The 17,584-nt window shown below is 49.4% G+C and overlaps 1 protein-coding gene across 1 annotated transcript in view; it reads left to right on the top strand.

Annotated features, from left to right (window-relative positions):
* The first annotated feature begins 1,810 nt into the window (after nt 1-1,810).
* Nucleotides 1,811-17,584, top strand: part of VWA1 (von Willebrand factor A domain containing 1) — a 46,636-nt gene continuing 30,862 nt past the window's right edge. Inside the window, exon 1 of the mRNA XM_081923689.1 lies at nt 1,811-2,216. Within this exon, the coding sequence (XP_081779815.1) occupies nt 2,147-2,216 (70 nt within the window). The 5' untranslated portion in view covers nt 1,811-2,146. The remainder of the gene's footprint in view (nt 2,217-17,584) is intronic.

Below are 17,584 nucleotides of genomic sequence, written 5' to 3' on the forward strand. Positions count from 1 at the left end.
AGGCCAACTTTGCAACCTGCCATTGACTTCGTATCATAACAACCAAAGGACAGGGCGCTTTTGAGTGCCACCGATTATTTGGTTTCCATCTTTTATGGGCTGCCTCAGACATGCCCATGAGAAGCTTGGGAAAGATTTCGGCAGCTCAATCTTTGGCACTTAGGCTGCAATGAAAACCTGCAGTTGCCAACTTTTCCACTGGACTGAAATTGCATCTCTCCCTCTCTCCAGAGCAGGTTGTGTTGTTCTCTGTATCCCATCCAGGAATCTGGATTTGGCAACCCCTACCTGGATCAGGCCACGGATAGCTTGCAGATGGTACTGTGTGTATGCCAGTTTATTTCCAGGGACTTGCCCTGGATTGCAATCCAGTGCCTAATTTTCTAGAAATGTTCTGGTGTCAGTGTTTACTAGCAGATCCCCCGGGGACTGTGGGATGCCCACACTTCCACCCTAAAGTCCAACCCATACTTGAGGGAATTTAAACACTTAAAAAAAACCAAAATACCCTGAAACAAACCCTTTCATATTCTCAAAACCAGAAGGCTTTTAAAGGGGGAAAGTCAGTTGTTAAAATTCCTCTGGAATTTAATACCAGGAAGTTTGTGTTGACAAAAATGCCATTGGGGTGTGTGCGAAAATATGATCCGTCCGTAAGGCCTTAATATGTTTTTATGAAGGGAGGAGATAGGAAATTATGACAACTCTTTCAATGCCCAGGATGGATTTGCGTGGGCTGTGAGCAGAGTTTCTTTTAATGGGTTTTCCACTGGGGAAAAGTAACACGGAATAACAAGCCGTAGATATGGAAAGATTTCTCTCCTTTAACGGAGAGAAGGCTTCACTCCCAGGGAGATTATCAATTTTGCCCAAAATTCTACCAACTTTTTTTCAGAAAGGGCTCCGGTGCATTAAGGCAGTTGTATTGCAAGCAGAAACCCATCCTGTACCCTCACTGTGTCTCCATGCCAGGAAAAGCTTCACCTGATGAGTAACACTGACTTCCCTAGGTGCTGAAGGCATAGGAGCTTTGCCACAGGGAAAAGTTGGCAACCTCAGGACCGTGATGACACGTGTAGTCTCTTGGGAAGTAAAACCCCACTGAAATCAGTGGGAATATACCTCCAAGAGAAGAAACACTCTCTCTCACACACACACACACACACAGGTTTCAGTTGCACCAGGTCATGTTGTAGGTTTGCCACCTTTTTCAAACCAGCCAGGTTCCTGTGTATTTAAAAGTACCTGCTAGAAGTGTAGCAGGTAGAGTAGTGCAAACAACATCAGGGAACTTCACCAGCTACCAATTTTTTTAAAAAAAAATAAATCCCTGTGTGTCTTAAAGGCAACAATTGCCAACTTTTTCAATTGCTAAAGGCACTGGAGCTTTGCCAGAGGAAAAAGTTGGCAACCATTTGTGAACCTTTCTTGCAGAGGAACAACAGCTGGGTTTACAGCATTTAGCAGGTGACACTTTAAAAAAAAAAGATTTTCCTAATGCAATTTAAGTACCCCCCCCCAAAAAAAAACCATTAAAACAACCCCTGAAGCACAGACATTAATTGCCTATTAATTGCCTCAAATCGAGCCGCTGCTCCAGACACAGCTACAGAATCCAGGGGGGTAGTTGGCAACTCTACTCAAAGCGCAGGAACTTTTTCTCTTTTTTCTTTTTCCAAGGCTAGCATCCCAAGGGACTGGCCTGACCATGCCTGCTTTTTAGCTGTCCGCAATTCCGCGGAGGCTGGCCTAACTTTTTTTAAAAAAAGAAAAAAAAGTCAGCAGCACCCACAAGAGGAGAAGGAGGGGGTGTGTTGTTCTGCAAGCCACTCCTGTCAGAAAGGATTTACGACTTGGAAAAAGAAAAGGGGAAGAGAGCGAGGGAGAGAGAGAGAGAGACGGAGGAAAAAACTGACTTGGATATTTCGCAAGAGAGCAGGGAGATTTTTCTCCTCTCTCTCTCTCTCTTCGCAAAGTCTGGGGAGGGTGGGCATCTCAGCTCAAGGCGAGAGTGGCACAGCAAGCACCAATCTGAATTCTCTCTGCGTGGTCCTCTTAACATGACTGCGCCCAGACTTCCCTTCTGTCTCTCCGGCGGCGGCGTCAAGGTTCTGGGTTTAAGGTAGCTGCGCTCGCAGGAGTTGCTATGAGTTCCAGAGCCCTGCTCTTCCTTCTCTGGCTTCATGTTGCGCTGGGACAAACCCTCCTTCAAAGAGGTGAGTGAGTGGCTGGCTACGGAGACAGTCTGTTTTCCTCCAGCTCTGAGTTTTGCTGCTTCTTTACTTCTTTATCTCGGTTTTCGTGTGTGTTTTTTTAAAGAAAAAGGTGCGTTGGGTGTTCTCCAAAGTCAATATTAACTGGAGTTGCTTTCGCACACACAATTGAATTTGTGCGCTTTCTCCCCTAAGAAATGCCAAGGGGAAGAAAGGGTGCATAACTTCTATTATTTATTTGTTTATTGCATTTATATACAGTACCTTCTTTTCCTGCAAGGAGACCAAAGCAGCAAGCATGGTTCTTCCCCCCTCCTCATTTATTTTATTTTTCAATTTTTAAAATACTTTTCAAGTTTATACATTTCACTAATTTTTCAATCATTTGAACATTTCAAAACTTGACTTCCTCCCCCCTCTTTGTGTGGTTCCTTAAATTTATTTTTAATAACCTCTGCATATCCAAATTAACTCAATTTTCTCATTTATTCTTCTACTTTAAATATATACTCTTATAAAACTGAAGGGTGTTACAACATGGTGGGATTATTCTCCCTCCTCATTCAATCCCCACAACAACCCTGTGAGGGAGTTTCAGCTGAGAGGCAGTGACTGGATTCCAGTGAGCTTCAGGTCCGAGTGGGGATTTGAACCCTGATCTCCCAGGTCATGGGAATTGTAGTTCACCCCCTAACAGAACTGCAATTCCCAGCACCCTTCACAAACTACAGTTCCCAGAATTCTTTGGGGGAAGCCATTAACTTTCAATGTGCTGTACAGTGGTACCTCGGGTTACATACGCTTCAGGTTACATACGCTTCAGGTTACAGACTCCGCTAACCCAGAAATAGTGCTTCAGGTTAAGAACTTTGCTTCAGGATGAGAACAGAAATTGTGCTCATGCGGCACGGCGGCAGCGGGAGGCCCCATTAGCTAAAGTGGTGCTTCAGGTTAAGAACAGTTTCAGGTTAAGTACGGACCTCCGGAACGAATTAAGTCTTTAACCCGAGGTACCACTGTATTTGTTTATTACATTTATATCCCATCTTTTTCTCCAAGGAGCTCAAAGTGGCATACGTAGTTCTCCCCCTCTTCATTTGTCCCCCACAACAACCCTGTGAGTTCGGCTGAGCTGAGAGTCTGTGATTGGCTTCCAAAGTCACACTCAGTGAGTTTCATGGCCTAGTGGGGGGATTTGAACCCTGGTCTCTCAGGTCCTAGTCTGACACTCTAACCAATGCACCACACTGCCTCTTCTTGAGACAGCCTCTTCTTATTTTCCTAACGCACACCCTCCTCTCAGTGCACCCATGCTCACAGTTAGGAGTGTAACACTCTCAGAGAAACCGAGATGAAAAGATGCTGTCCGTTATTCACGCAGCGCCGGCCACATGCACACATGTGCAGAGAGTCACATAGGCAAACAAACAAACAACAAACCTCTGCCCCAGTGAACTTACAGTCTCTGCTTCCTTGGTTCCCACCACTAGAGGAATGCAGGCCAATGCAGTGACGTGTATTTTACAACTTTGTTTCGGTGGGTGAGCGTTAAGAGGGTTGTGTCTCGATGGGAGACTCAAGGACGCTTCCAGAGACTTGATGCTATTTTGCAGGTGTGATTTCATCACGTCTCAGGAAAATTTAGGCTGTGCCATGAAAGTTGCTTTGGTATTTCCCCACCAAAACTGTTTTTTTTTTTTCAATAAGGAAAGTGATGGGGAGATGTGCGTTAAGGTTTCTCGAGGCAACACTGTTGAACCCCTTTGCAAACATATCTGGAAAGAACGCTTGGTAAATCACCCATGGAATCTGACCGGCAAGTTTTCTGCAAGTGAATCGGGCTGAATTCTCAGTCAACAGGTCGTTCCGAAGCACTAAGGTGCTTTTTAACAAGCAGTTTCTGAACATTTGGCAAAGTCCCTTTCAGTTAGTCCAAGCCAAACAGTTTGCTGCCGGAAGATCAGTCCCATCTGCTGTGGAATTTGACATGGCCACATGTTGTTTTGTGGGTAAACCACCGACAGCACCACAGCTACTGGTAAACAAGACATCCCTGCTGGGATGGTTCCTGCTAGGAATTATAGCCAGTGTGGTGTAGAGGTTAGACTGCCGGACTAGGACCTGGAAGACCTGGGATCGATTCCCCACTCAGCTGGGAAGGTTGGGCCAGTCATGATCTCTCACCCTAGTCTACCCCACAGGGCTGTTGTGAGGATAAAATGGGGGGGGAGGGAGAACCCCAGGCACCGCTTTGCACTCATTGGAGGAAAGATGAGCTATAGATCTATTGAATCAAAATAAATTAAGAGACATCGAGAATCATAGAATTGTAAAGTTGGAAGGGACCCCACGGTTCGCCTAATCCACCCCCCTGTGATTCACGACTGCTTGAACACGTAAAGAGAATAATATCAATAATAATAAATGTTGTTAATAATAAATCTAAATCATAATAATGGGTTGTAGCCGATGCTAGTCCTGCTGGGAGTAGATTACAGTGGTACCTCGGGTTACATACGCTTCAGGTTACATACGCTTCAGGTTACACACTCTGCTAACCCAGAAATAGTGCTTCAGGTTAAAAACTTTGCTTCAGGATAAGGACAGAAATTGGGCTCTGGCGGCACGGCGGCAGCAGGAGGCCCCATTAGCTAAAGTGGTGCTTCAGGTTAAGAACAGTTTCAGGTTAAGAACGGACCTCCGGAATGAATTACCGTATTTTTCGCTCTATAACACGCACTCGACCATAACACGCACGTAGTTTTTAGAGGAGGAAAATCCATAGGCATGTCACCCGTAGGCATTCTCTCCATAACACGCACAGACATTTCCCCTTACTTTCTAGGAGGAAAAAAGTGAGTGTTATGGTGCAAAAAATACGGTAAGTACTTAACCCCAGGTACCACTGTAATTGAAATTAAGGAACCTTAGTTAGTAAGGACCATTGATTTCTATGTGACTGAAGCTGATCTCAAACTGACCTCAAACTGATTTTAAATAGTATGGCTTGTATTCTGGTCCTAGTCAGAGTAAACCCATTGAAATTAATAGCCATGACTCACTTAAGTCTGTTGATTTCTGTTCTGACATTGGATACAACCCATGTAAGAATAATGTAATCATGTAATAAAAATAAAACAGAAGGAGACTCTGCAGGTGGTGGTGGGAATTGAGAACAACTCGTTGAACGTGCAAAGTTGGACAGGAGAAGTTCCTGCTAACTCTCACCATTTAGAGAGAGCTTTTTAATTTGGCATTCTATGCATTTTGTTCTCCGTGGTTCTCAAAGACTTTGAGGCTACTCAGCGCTATTTTTCTGGGAAAAGAGGTGCTGGAACTCATCAGGAACATCTCACTTGCTCTTTTAGAATGGCAGTGGCTCCCACCTGAGAGGTGCAGGAACTGAGTTCCTGTGAGTTCCGGCCGACAAAAAGCCCTGGGGCCGCCACTCCCTTGATGCCAGAAAGTCATCCTCACTGGCCCCTACGCTATAAAAAGCATTATTCAGAATCGCAGTTTGGACAACCTGCTGAGGGAGATAAGAGCACAATAAAATTCAAAACAGTCACAGTTAATTGCGCACTTATTCAGAATCCAATTAAAACTATTTAGTTTAATGAATTCAGCCAAACTGAGGGACTTGATCCAGTGATACATGCTTTCCAAAGTCTGACAGTCGTTTACACCTCCAATGCCCCCCTGCCACCCACTCGCCTCTTAGCTGCCCCCTAAATAACCCCACTGCCCCCCCGGCAGGTAGTACTGCCCCCTTTGGGAAACACTTTCCCCCCCAAAAAATTGTTTTATTCATTTTATAGCACGACTAAACAACACAAACAGAAAAACAAACAATACAAACAAATTCTTGTCTTATCCTTCTTTTTTCTAAACATTGTTAGGTGGGCAAGTCCCCCGTCTGATTTTCATTTTACCTCATCTTTAGTAGTTTACATATATCATAATTTTGAACCATTTTTTTATCACGCTTACTTCTACCATAAAATCTTCACATTTTATCACTTACAAATAATACTATTTTAAAATACACTATCTTCTACTTCTAACCCTACAGCCTATATCCACTTCCAAATCTATTCTAAGATTTAAATATTAACATATGTTTTCAAATATTCTTTAAACTTCTTCCAGTCTTCTTCCACCGTCTCTTTTCTCTGGTCTGGGAGTCTCCTGGTCAGTTCGGCAAGTTCCATATAGTCCATCATCTTCATCTGCCATCCTTCGATAGTTGGTAAATCTTGTTTCTTCCAATTCTTTGCTAGTAATATTCTCGCAGCTGTTGTGACATACAGAAAAAAGTAACATCCTTTGGGGGGGGGATTTCACACACACCCCCGGGAAACACTTATTGATAAATAAACATGTGGTCATTTAACTGGAGATAGCAAGGAATGGATTGACCTTGGGGCCTTCCTTTTCCAAAGCATGGGCTCTATCACTCAGAAAAATCCTTCAAAGGGGTCTGAAAGGTCCTCAGATTTATCAGAGACTGACCTGGAGGTTGTGACCCTGATATAAGGCAGGTCAGTTTTGCACACAAAGCAACACTGGTTCTAATATGCAGCCAGACCCCTTTTTTTTGCAGTGGGGAAATTCAACTTATTTTGCAACCGGTGATGCGAATCACAAGGAACTCGGTTGTGTACTTAAAGCAGACTTTGACAATCTGGTGCTGTCAGGGTTTCTGGGAGAGAGGAGGAGATGACAGAGGAGACGGAGAGCGAGTGGGAGGAGGGGCAGAAGGATGAGGAAGAAGATGACGGAATTCTGAGGGAATCCACGAGTCTGAGCAGCGAGTCAGAGGATTCTCAAAAGGGGGTTACCTTAATCAAGCAAAAGGGAGGAGAAGGGAGAAGCGGAGAGGAGCCCAGTGGAAGACAGACGCAGCAAGAGGCGTCTCAGCCGGAACGGAGTAAAGGGGGTGGAGTCGTCAGCCTCTCGGAGGGAGCAGGATTAGGAGAGAACAGAGAAAGGGGGTTGGAGCAAGGTGTTCAGCCGGAAAGGGTGGAGAGCAGAACAAGGGGTGGTGTAGCGGTCGAAAGAAAGGTCAGCAGCAACATACGCGCGCCAAGTTCAAACGTAGAGGCGCGCGGAAGTGGAGAGAGCTCAGGGGAGGAGCCCGGCCCTAAAGCCAGAAGGAGGGGGGAAGAGGCGGCAGAGGATTCAGCCTCAGGCGAGTCACGGAGAGAGGGAACCCAGGGGGGCAGGAAGACCCTGCGGAAAAGAAAGGAGAGGAAGAGGTGGTCTAGAGCCAGGCTATTAAGTTGGTGTGGAAGAGGGGAGGAGTCAGAGGGGACTTCAGCGGTCTAACGTGACAGACGTACGGCCACGATGCTGAACTGTACGAGAAGCAGAAATCTTCAATAAACTTTTCCTGTAAATAAACTGCAACGGAGTGAGGTCTCTTGTGAGCTGGGACCCGTCCTGGGTGGCCGTGACAGTAAGTCCCCTCTCAGAAAGCAAAAAATTTTTTTTGCGAAGCTCACGAACGGGAGCAGCCATGAGCGCTGAGGAGCAGCTGGTTGCACTGCGGGATCAGGTTACCGCTCTCACATCGGCAGTCATTGCTTCGCAGAAGAAGAATGACGACTTGGAGAAGACGTGCCAGGATTTGCAGGCAAGGTGGGAACACGCGGACAGGGCGGGGGCCCCAGGTTCCAGAGCGGAGGGCATTGCGCTTGGACGGAGGGGGGGTGCCCTGGTTCCGCATTTTAATGGCAACTTGCAAGACTATCCCAATTTCAGAGCGGACGTCGTATATGCACTGCATTTACTCCGTCACGATTTTAAAGATGAGGAGGAGAAAGTGGGGTTCATTGTTTCGCACCTGCATGGGGAGGCCAGGGCTTGGCTACGCAATCTGTGGCGCGAAGATGGACCGGCCCGTCGCAATTCAACTGCGTTCATCAAAGCGATGGATTCTTGTTTTCAATCCTCTGTGGATGTGGACATTGCGCGCCGTCAAATGCACGGGCTGAGGCAGGGGAAAGCGACTGTGCGCCAATACCACTCTAAATTTTTTGCATTGCTCACCGCCTTAGATTGGCCAAAGGACAGTAAGCCGGTCAGAGATCTTTTTTGGGAGGGATTGAGCCCCCCATCAAGGATGAGATCGCTAGGGGGGACAGACCCCAGACCCTAGAAGACGTGGTGCAACGGGCTTTAGCTATTGGAATTCGACATGAGGGACGTCCGTGGCACGAGGAGGACGGGCCCCAAGCGCGTGCGCAAGCGAGGACTCTCCCTTTTGTGCACAGGGATTTCAGCCGTGCGCACCCCTCGCCAATGGGGAAGGACAGCGAGGAGCCAATGGAGATTGGTGGTGCTAGGGCTCAGAAGCCATCCCAGAGCCCTGTCCCTGGTGCAGCCAAAGCGAAGCCTCCTAGAGGAACCAGGAAGTGTTACATCTGTGACAGTGCGCACCATATGGCGAAAGAGTGCCCCCAGAGGCTCCAGAAGCACACTGCAGCACTGGCAACTGTAACAGCAGAGGTGCAACCAGGGGAGCAGCTTCAGGGAAACGACAGTGCCTGGCTGGAAGCAGAGCTACTGGGGCTCAGCCAGGCGGATCTGTAGACAAGCCCCCAGCATCACTGCAGAGCGTGGACCCTTTGCCTCCCAGACCGGCAGTTCTGCTCACAGCAACACTCCAGTTGCCTGATGGGAGACTCCTCGAGGTTCCAATAACGATCGATTCGGGAAGCAACGCCGACTTCGTGGGACTGCAGTTCGTTAAGCAGCACAACATGGCGCTCCTGCCTGCAACGACGCCTCTAAACGTGGTCACGGTAGACGGCAGGAAGTTGCTGGGGGGGCAAGTGGTGCAGCAAACCCCTCCCATGATGATGCAGATTGGCAACCATCGAGAACTTATTAGTTTCAATGTCACCCACTTATCGGACACACCCATCGTGTTAGGCATGAGTTGGCTGGAGAGGCACAGTCCCGCGGTTGCGTGGTACCAGCGGCAGATCACCTTTTGTTCATCGTATTGTGCTCAGCATTGCTTTCAGACCGATCAGGGAGGAGAAGCCGAGCAGCAGTTGCATCTGGGTATGGTGCAAACAGTGCCTCACAAGTACCAGGACTTCTTGGAGGTTTTCTGTGAGAAGGAAGCTGACAAGTTGCCGCCTCACAGACCTTACGACTGCGCGATTGATTTAGTGCCAGGGGCGCAACTGCCTGCTGCCAAGCTGTACTCCATGTCGGAAGACGAGATGCAAGAGCTTCGGGAGTTCATAGACCATAACCTCAAGCGAGGTTTCATCCAGGAATCTAAAGCAGCGGGTGGCAGCCCTGTGTTCTTTGTGAAGAAGAAAAACACGCCCCAAAAACGGCTTATAGTGGATTACAGGTTCATAAACAGCTTGACTAAGCCCAAAGCTTTCCCCATGCCCAAGATTGACGACCTTTTAGCGACCGTCAGGAGGGGCAAGATTTTCACCAAGCTGGACCTACGTGGAGCTTACAATCTCATCCGCATCCGGAAAGGAGATGAGTGGAAGACCGCCATGTTCACCCCTCTGGGCACATACGAATACAGAGTCATGCCTTTCGGTCTCCAAAATGGCAGCCACGTTTTTCAAGCATTTATGCACCACGTGCTAGCAGGTCTCCTCTACAAGAAGTGTGTCTGCTTTCTCGACGATATCCTGATTTTCTCGGAATCGCCGGAGGATCACGATAAGGACGTGAGGGAGGTCCTGCAGAGGCTGAAGGACCACAGGCTGTACGCCAAGTTGGAAAAATGCCAGTTTGATGTCAGAGAGGTTGATTTCCTTGGCTACAAGTTGTCCGACGAGGGACTGGCCATGGACAGGGCTAAGGTTCAAGCGCTGTTGGACTGGAAAAGCCCTCGAAATCGGAAAGAGGTTCAGAGGTTCATCGGCTTTGCCAATTTTTACCGCAAGTTTATTAAAGGTTTTGCGAACGCGACGGCGGCTATCACTGACACCCTCAGTTCCAAGAAGAAGAAGTTCGTCTGGACCGAACAAGCGGAGCGGTCCTTCCGGACGCTTAAAGGTCTTTTCGCCTCCGAAGAGCAGCTGCTCCACGTGAATCCCGGCAGACCCATGCGGGTAGAGACCGATGCGTCAGACAGAGCGGTTGGGGCCGTTCTTTTGCAAGAGGATTCACAAGGCAACTGGAGACCGGGTGCGTTCTACTCCCGGAAGCTCAGCAAGACGGAGCGCAATTATACCATATGGGACAGGGAGTTGTTGGCCATTCATGCAGCTTTCAAAGCGTGGCGACACTTCTTAATAGGAGCCAAGCACACGGTGCAAGTCCGCACGGATCACAAGAACTTAGAGTATTGGCGGACGGCTAAGTTACAGACCCAGCGACACATGCGCTGGGCGGAGTTCTTTGCGGATTTCGACTTCAAAATAGAATACATCCCAGGAGACTCCAATGTTATTGCAGACGCGCTGTCCCGAAAGCCGCAATACTTGGAGGAAGCAGCTCCAATCGCAGCAAAGCACATTTTCGCACCGCAGGCGTGGACGTGCGCTACCATCGCAGTCGACCTGGACGCGGTGCGACGCGCGTTGCAAAGGGATCAGTTTGCACAGTCCAAGATGGAGGAGCTACGCGGAGGGTCGCGAGACAACGATGAGTTCCAATTGCAAGATGGACTTTTGACTCGTAAGGGTGCCCTTTACGTGCCCACCGACGATCTTCGAGCCAAGGTTCTGCAACAATTGCATGACGCCCCTAGTGCAGGCCATTTCGGCAAGGAGAAGACGATGGAGTTGGTGGCTAGAGACTTTTGGTGGCCCCAGATGAGAGGAGAGGTGGCGGACTACGTCGCCAGGTGTGATATCTGCCAGAGGTCCAAACCAGTGCACCAGAAGCAGGCGGGATTGCTAGAACCGCTGGAGACACCGCAGCAACCGTGGGAGAGGGTAGCGTTGGACTTTGTTACGGACCTGCCCAGCTCCAGAGGTAAGACGGCGGTGTTAGTGGTGGTGGACTTGTTCACCAAGATGGCGCATTTCATCCCTTGTGCCAAGGTGGCGACGGCAGAACAGACCGCAAAGCTCTTCATCGATCACGTCTTCAGAGTGCATGGACTTCCGCAGTCCGTCTTGTCCGACAGGGGGCGCCAGTTTGTTTCCACTTTCTGGCGAAAGCTTCTGGGCATCTTGCACGTCAAAATCAACCTGACATCGGCGAGACATCCACAAACCGACGGTCAAGCGGAGAGGGTCAACGCGATCATGCAGCAGTACCTGCGGTGCTACGCCAACCAGCGACCTGCGGCGTGGGTGGACTATCTGCCGATGGCTGAATTCGCCTACAACAACACGAAACACGCATCCACCGGGGTGACGCCTTTCTTCGCGAACAATGGCCGTCATCCCAGAACCTTCCCGAGATTTGCGGCACCAGGAGGGGGGGGGGCCTCAAGATGCCGACCAGTTTGCAGCGGAGTTGCAAGAGGTGCACGAGGAGCTGCGGAGACATTTGGAGCTGGCAAAACAGGCGTATAAGGTGCAGGCCGATAAGCACAGGAGGGCGGGAGAGGACATCCAGATTGGGGACTGGGTGTGGTTAGCAGCCCACGCGATGCCGGCCAGGTCATTGGCCAAGAAGAAGTTAGGACACAGGCAGCTAGGGCCATATCAAGTTGAGGCTAAGATCAATCCGGTGGCTTTTCGTCTAGCCCTTCCGGAGGGTTCCAGGGTGCACCCGGTCTTTCATAGGTCGGTGCTCACTCCCTACAAAACCCCACACAGGTTTCAAGAGTCAGGAGCACTCCCAGAGCCACGTAGGAGGGCGCCTGAGGGGGGGGAATCGCCAAGACCAGAACCTCTTAACGAGGTCACAGAGATACTGGACTCGAGATGGGGGGAGGAGGGAGTTGAATATTTTCTAGCCAGGGAAGGCACTCCGGCCTCTGCCAATAGCTGGGTGCCGGGTTACGCGTTGGACGAACCCCTGTTGAAGGAGGAGTTCCATGCACTTTTTCCGCACAAGCCCATGCCCGAGGAGTATTTTGATGATTGGCTTTTCACGCCCACTTTGTCAGACAGCACGTTCGAGGGTTTCTCCTCACCCGAGGGCCATACGCCCGAAACAAGCCCGACCAGGGATCCGAGACTGGGGGGGGAGGAGACAGGCCCTTGTTGGTGGGTGGATCAGCCAAGGGAGGCATGGAGTCAGAGATGGATGGTAGGTCCTTGGCAGGCAGCGCCAGGAGAAGCAGTGATGGAGGAAGAGACTGTGATGTCTGTGGGTGGGGAACCCGAGTTCGAACACACATATACGGAGATGACAGAGGAGAACGTTGAAGGGGACAACTTGTATCCTGAACCGACCCCGGAAGAACCACGTTTTCCTCAACCTGCACCCGGCGAGCGGGAGGGGGGAAGGGGGGGCTTCGAGGGGGGGATGGATGTCAGGGTTTCTGGGAGAGAGGAGGAGATGACAGAGGAGACGGAGAGCGAGTGGGAGGAGGGGCAGAAGGATGAGGAAGAAGATGACGGAATTCTGAGGGAATCCACGAGTCTGAGCAGCGAGTCAGAGGATTCTCAAAAGGGGGTTACCTTAATCAAGCAAAAGGGAGGAGAAGGGAGAAGCGGAGAGGAGCCCAGTGGAAGACAGACGCAGCAAGAGGCGTCTCAGCCGGAACGGAGTAAAGGGGGTGGAGTCGTCAGCCTCTCGGAGGGAGCAGGATTAGGAGAGAACAGAGAAAGGGGGTTGGAGCAAGGTGTTCAGCCGGAAAGGGTGGAGAGCAGAACAAGGGGTGGTGTAGCGGTCGAAAGAAAGGTCAGCAGCAACGTACGCGCGCCAAGTTCAAACGTAGAGGCGCGCGGAAGTGGAGAGAGCTCAGGGGAGGAGCCCGGCCCTAAAGCCAGAAGGAGGGGGGAAGAGGCGGCAGAGGATTCAGCCTCAGGCGAGTCACGGAGAGAGGGAACCCAGGGGGGCAGGAAGACCCTGCGGAAAAGAAAGGAGAGGAAGAGGTGGTCTAGAGCCAGGCTATTAAGTTGGTGTGGAAGAGGGGAGGAGTCAGAGGGGACTTCAGCGGTCTAACGTGACAGACGTACGGCCACGATGCTGAACTGTACGAGAAGCAGAAATCTTCAATAAACTTTTCCTGTAAATAAACTGCAACGGAGTGAGGTCTCTTGTGAGCTGGGACCCGTCCTGGGTGGCCGTGACAGGTGCGTTCCAGATATTGAGGAGTACAGTTCCTGAAAGGTTTTTTTCTGCTCTCCTGCAAATCTTGGGGGCTCCTTCTGTTAACAACACCACTTAAATTACCCAGACAGTGCCCAGAGAGAAAATAAACCCTGAGAACGCTTTACTGAGGAAACAGAACAAAAACAATATATACTGTGAGGGGAAAGGAACAAAAAAAGGGTTTGCATTTCTTAGCTCAGGCCTCAACCAGACATGCAGAGGAAGGTTGCAGTGCAATTATTCTCCATTCAAGCAATGTGTACAGAAAAGTATATATTAGGGGGAAATGTGCATATAAATTAGTGAAAATAGTGAGGGGGGAATGTGCATATTTGTCAAAACTGCATACAAAAGTGTGTTTATCTGGAGAAAATTGCAGTGAAATTCTTAAGAATTGCAGTCATCATCATTTTATTATGTATACCCGGCTTTTCCTTAACATGAAGTTTCACTCCACAGATGAGGAACATTTCTTAGACTGAGGGCCGCATTTCCTTCTGGGTAACCTTCCAAGGGCCACATGCTGGCAGTGGTTGAGGCCAGAGGCAAAAATGGGTCGAGCAACGACTGTGAAATTCTTACCTCTGTACATTGCTCTCTCTCCAAGCAAGAGTTCAAGGGCCCATTCCAGCCAGGCAAAAACCTTCAAGGAGGGTCCAGGGCAAGGCCAGTTAGAAAGGTGTGGCCAAGGAGGGGGTGTGGCCTGGGGAAGAGTCCTGAGGGCCAGCTAGACAGGTCTGGAGGGTGTCATCTGGGTGCTGGGTCTGAGTTGCAAGGAAAGGCCAACAGAGACTGAGCAGAGGGTTAGGTTTGAATCCTGACAAGACAGAAGTACTATTTTGGGGGGACAGGGGGTGGGCAGGTGTGGGGGACTCCCTGGTCCTGAATGGGGTAACTGTGTCCCTGAAGGACCAGGTGTACAGCCTAGGAGTCATCTTGGACTCACAGCTATCCATGGAGGCACAGGTCAATTCTGTGTCCAGGGCAGCTGTCTACCAGCTCCATCTGGTATGCAGGCTGAGACCCTACCTGCCTGTGGAGTGTCTCTCAAGAGTGGTGCATGCTCTGGTTATCTCAGGCTTGGACTACCGCAATGTGCTCTATGTGGGGCTACCTTTGAAGGTGACCTGGAAACTGCAACTAATCCAGAATGCGGCAGCTAGAATGGTGACTGGGAGCGGACACTGAGACCATATAACACGGGTCTTGAAAGACCTACATTGGCTCCTAGTACGTTTCCGACCACAATTCAAAGTGTTGGTACTGACCTGTAAAGCCCTAAACAGCCTCTGCCCAGTATACCTGAAGGAGCGTCTCCACCCCCATCGTTCTGCCCGGACACTGAGGTCCAGGGTCCAGCGCCGAGGGCCTTCTGGCGGTTCCCTCACTGCGAGAAGTGAGGTTACAGGGAACGAGGCAGAGGGCCTTCTCAGTAGTGATGTCCGCCCTGTGGAACACCCTCCCATCAGATGTCAAGGAAATAGATAACTTTCTGAATTTTAGATGACATCTGAAGGCAGCCCTGTTTAGGGAAGTTTTTAATGTTTGATGTTTTATTGTGTTTTTAATATTCTGTTGGGAGCTGCCCAGAGTGGCTGGGGAAACCCAGCCAGATGTGTGGGGTATAAATAATAATAATAATAATAATAATGACAACAACAACAACAACATATTATTATTATTATTATTATTATTATTATTATTATTATGTGCCTTGGAAACCGAGCTGCTTCTATGCTTGTTTTCTGACACCCAAGAGGGGATGGAGCACACAGCTCTGGCGCTGTGCCGGGATTCCTCCCGCCTCTGGCTGCCCACATTGCTGTTGCATTGTTGATTGCCCTCTGCCACCCATTTGCCTGCTATTATGGAAACGCAGAGCACTGGGCTGACGCAGCTGTGTTTTGCAACAGAAACCCTTGGCCGGGCAGCAGAAGTACATTACACATACAGAGAGAGGGAGAGAGACAAAACTGAGTTGCTGCACCAAAACTATAAGGGCTAAACAAGACTTCTGTAGCAGCAGCTACAAAATTACTCAGCGTGGCACTTATGTGAGTGGAATTGACTGCAGGATTTTTTGTTATGTAAACTTCAGCTGCTGGGGAAGCCTGAGCACCCTCGGGACTATAGGGGTGGGGGGATGAAGAGGGCCGAATTTAACTCTTCCTTTCCTTTACATGGTCACAACAAATATTGCCTCTCCAAAGCTACTGTCTGCACTTCTTCCCACATGCTTGAAAGGCGGGCAGCAGGTCATGGAGACAATTGATAGTGTGTCTCCCTGGCAGGTAGAGAGATCTGCTCAGATTTCCTCAGGACTATTTCTGTGGTGGTTTACAGCGCTGGACTAAGTTCTGGCAGATCCCCCGCCCAGCTGGGTGACCTCGGGCCAGTTGCGATCTCTCAACCTAAACTACCTCACAGGGTTGTTGTGAGGATAAAATGGGGAAGTGGTGGGAACCATGTACACCACCCTTGAGCTGCTTGGACGAAAGGCAGGGTGAAAATGTAATAATAAAAATAATAATTAAAAAGATTACAGGAAAAAGCAACACATTCCTGCAGCTAATGTTGTGTCTGGATGTCAACTAGAGAAGCCACCCGTATAAGGTGCACTTTTAAAGTGGTATCATACCACTATGAAAAGTCATGGCTTCCCCCCCCCCCCAAAGAATCCTGGGAACTGTAGTTTGTTAAGGATGCTGAGAGTTCTTAGAGCTACAATTCCCAAAGTGGCTTAACAATAAATACCTCTGAGAATTGCAGTAGTGTGAGAGGATTGGTGGGGGGAGGGGTATCCTGACCAGCAGAAATGAGAAAACAAAGGATGAGTACAGCCCTCCGTGTCTAATTGAGCTTCGATGGGTGCCTGGATGTCTGCAGCTTGTCTTTCCCCGGGCACTGGCAACCCATGCTCTGTCACTGAACAAAAGTCCTGCTGGATCAGAGCAAGTCTCCATTTCCTCCCACTGTCCTATTTCCCACAGTGGCTTCCACGAAAGAGGCCACGAAGGCAGCCATCCTCTCCTGCTGTTGTTCTCCAGCAATCGGTATTCAGAGATAGGCTGCCTTTGAACATGCAGGATCTATTTAGCCATCCCTGGCTCACAGCCAGAGCTGCACTTTTCATCCTTTTTGCTTTCCTCTGCTTGATCTCGGCCGCTTTTGCCACGCATCGCAAAAGGGAGGCCCACAATTAGATAAATTATTGTTCCATCCGCCTCGCTCTTTCAGATCAGCTGGCAGCATCGGATCAGATCTGGCTCCGCTATGAGATAGTTGTCAGCATCAAGCATCATTAGAACAGACCCAGCTGCTTCTGTTTGGGGGGCTTTTTGGAAAACCCGACCGTTCCTTCTGGCAAGGCTGAACTCCAGGACTGGGATCGTAAAGCACAGCTCCAAAAAACACCAAGAGCCAATTGGCTCTAGGTGCACTTCGCAGAGCAAGAGACCGCTTTGCCCCCTCTCTATATTATTATGGGGAATGTGACGGTTTAATTGGCAGCCAGCATCCTGGAATCATAAAGCTGGGAGATGGAAAGCCAAGACATTAATGAAGTGGGCTTTTCATCCTCCAGAATATCCCCAAATTAGGCCCGTATAGCAGCTTCTAGTCAGCAAGTCTGGACTTCCAACCCTATAAAAAAGAAAAGAAAAAGGAAACTTTCGCTACTGGAGCCACAGAACAACTTATCTCCCCCAACTGGGGTCTGTTTTGCTTACAGCATGTTTACATGGACAGATGTACCACTGCGTCAGCTACAGTGCATCTGCTTTGCATGCAGAAGGGCGCGGGTTCAATCCCTGCCATCTCCAGGTAGGGACTAAGAATGGTCCCCTCTCTCAACATCCAAAGAGCTCCTGCTGGTCTGTGTGACGTTGGCTACGACTTGCCATGTTAACCCACAGACACCTTCGTTCAGTAGATGAATCAATTAACCCACTAAGCCTTGCAGAATTGGTCAAACGATCTTTCATCCCTCCTGGTTTTTAAAGCATGTCATTGTATTGATCGGGGAAGTGATGGAGGTTTGAGGTAGCTTTGGATACGACAGAACAGGAGCGGGCCACCTTTTTATAGACAGGGGGCCACATTCCCTTGCAGACAACCTTCCAGGGGCCATTCACCGCTGGTGGGTGGGGCCAGAGGAGCAAGTGGGC

The sequence above is a fragment of the Podarcis melisellensis genome (assembly GCF_964234715.1).
Source record: "Podarcis melisellensis genome assembly, chromosome: 8".
Classification (NCBI taxonomy): Eukaryota; Metazoa; Chordata; class Lepidosauria; order Squamata; family Lacertidae; genus Podarcis; species Podarcis melisellensis.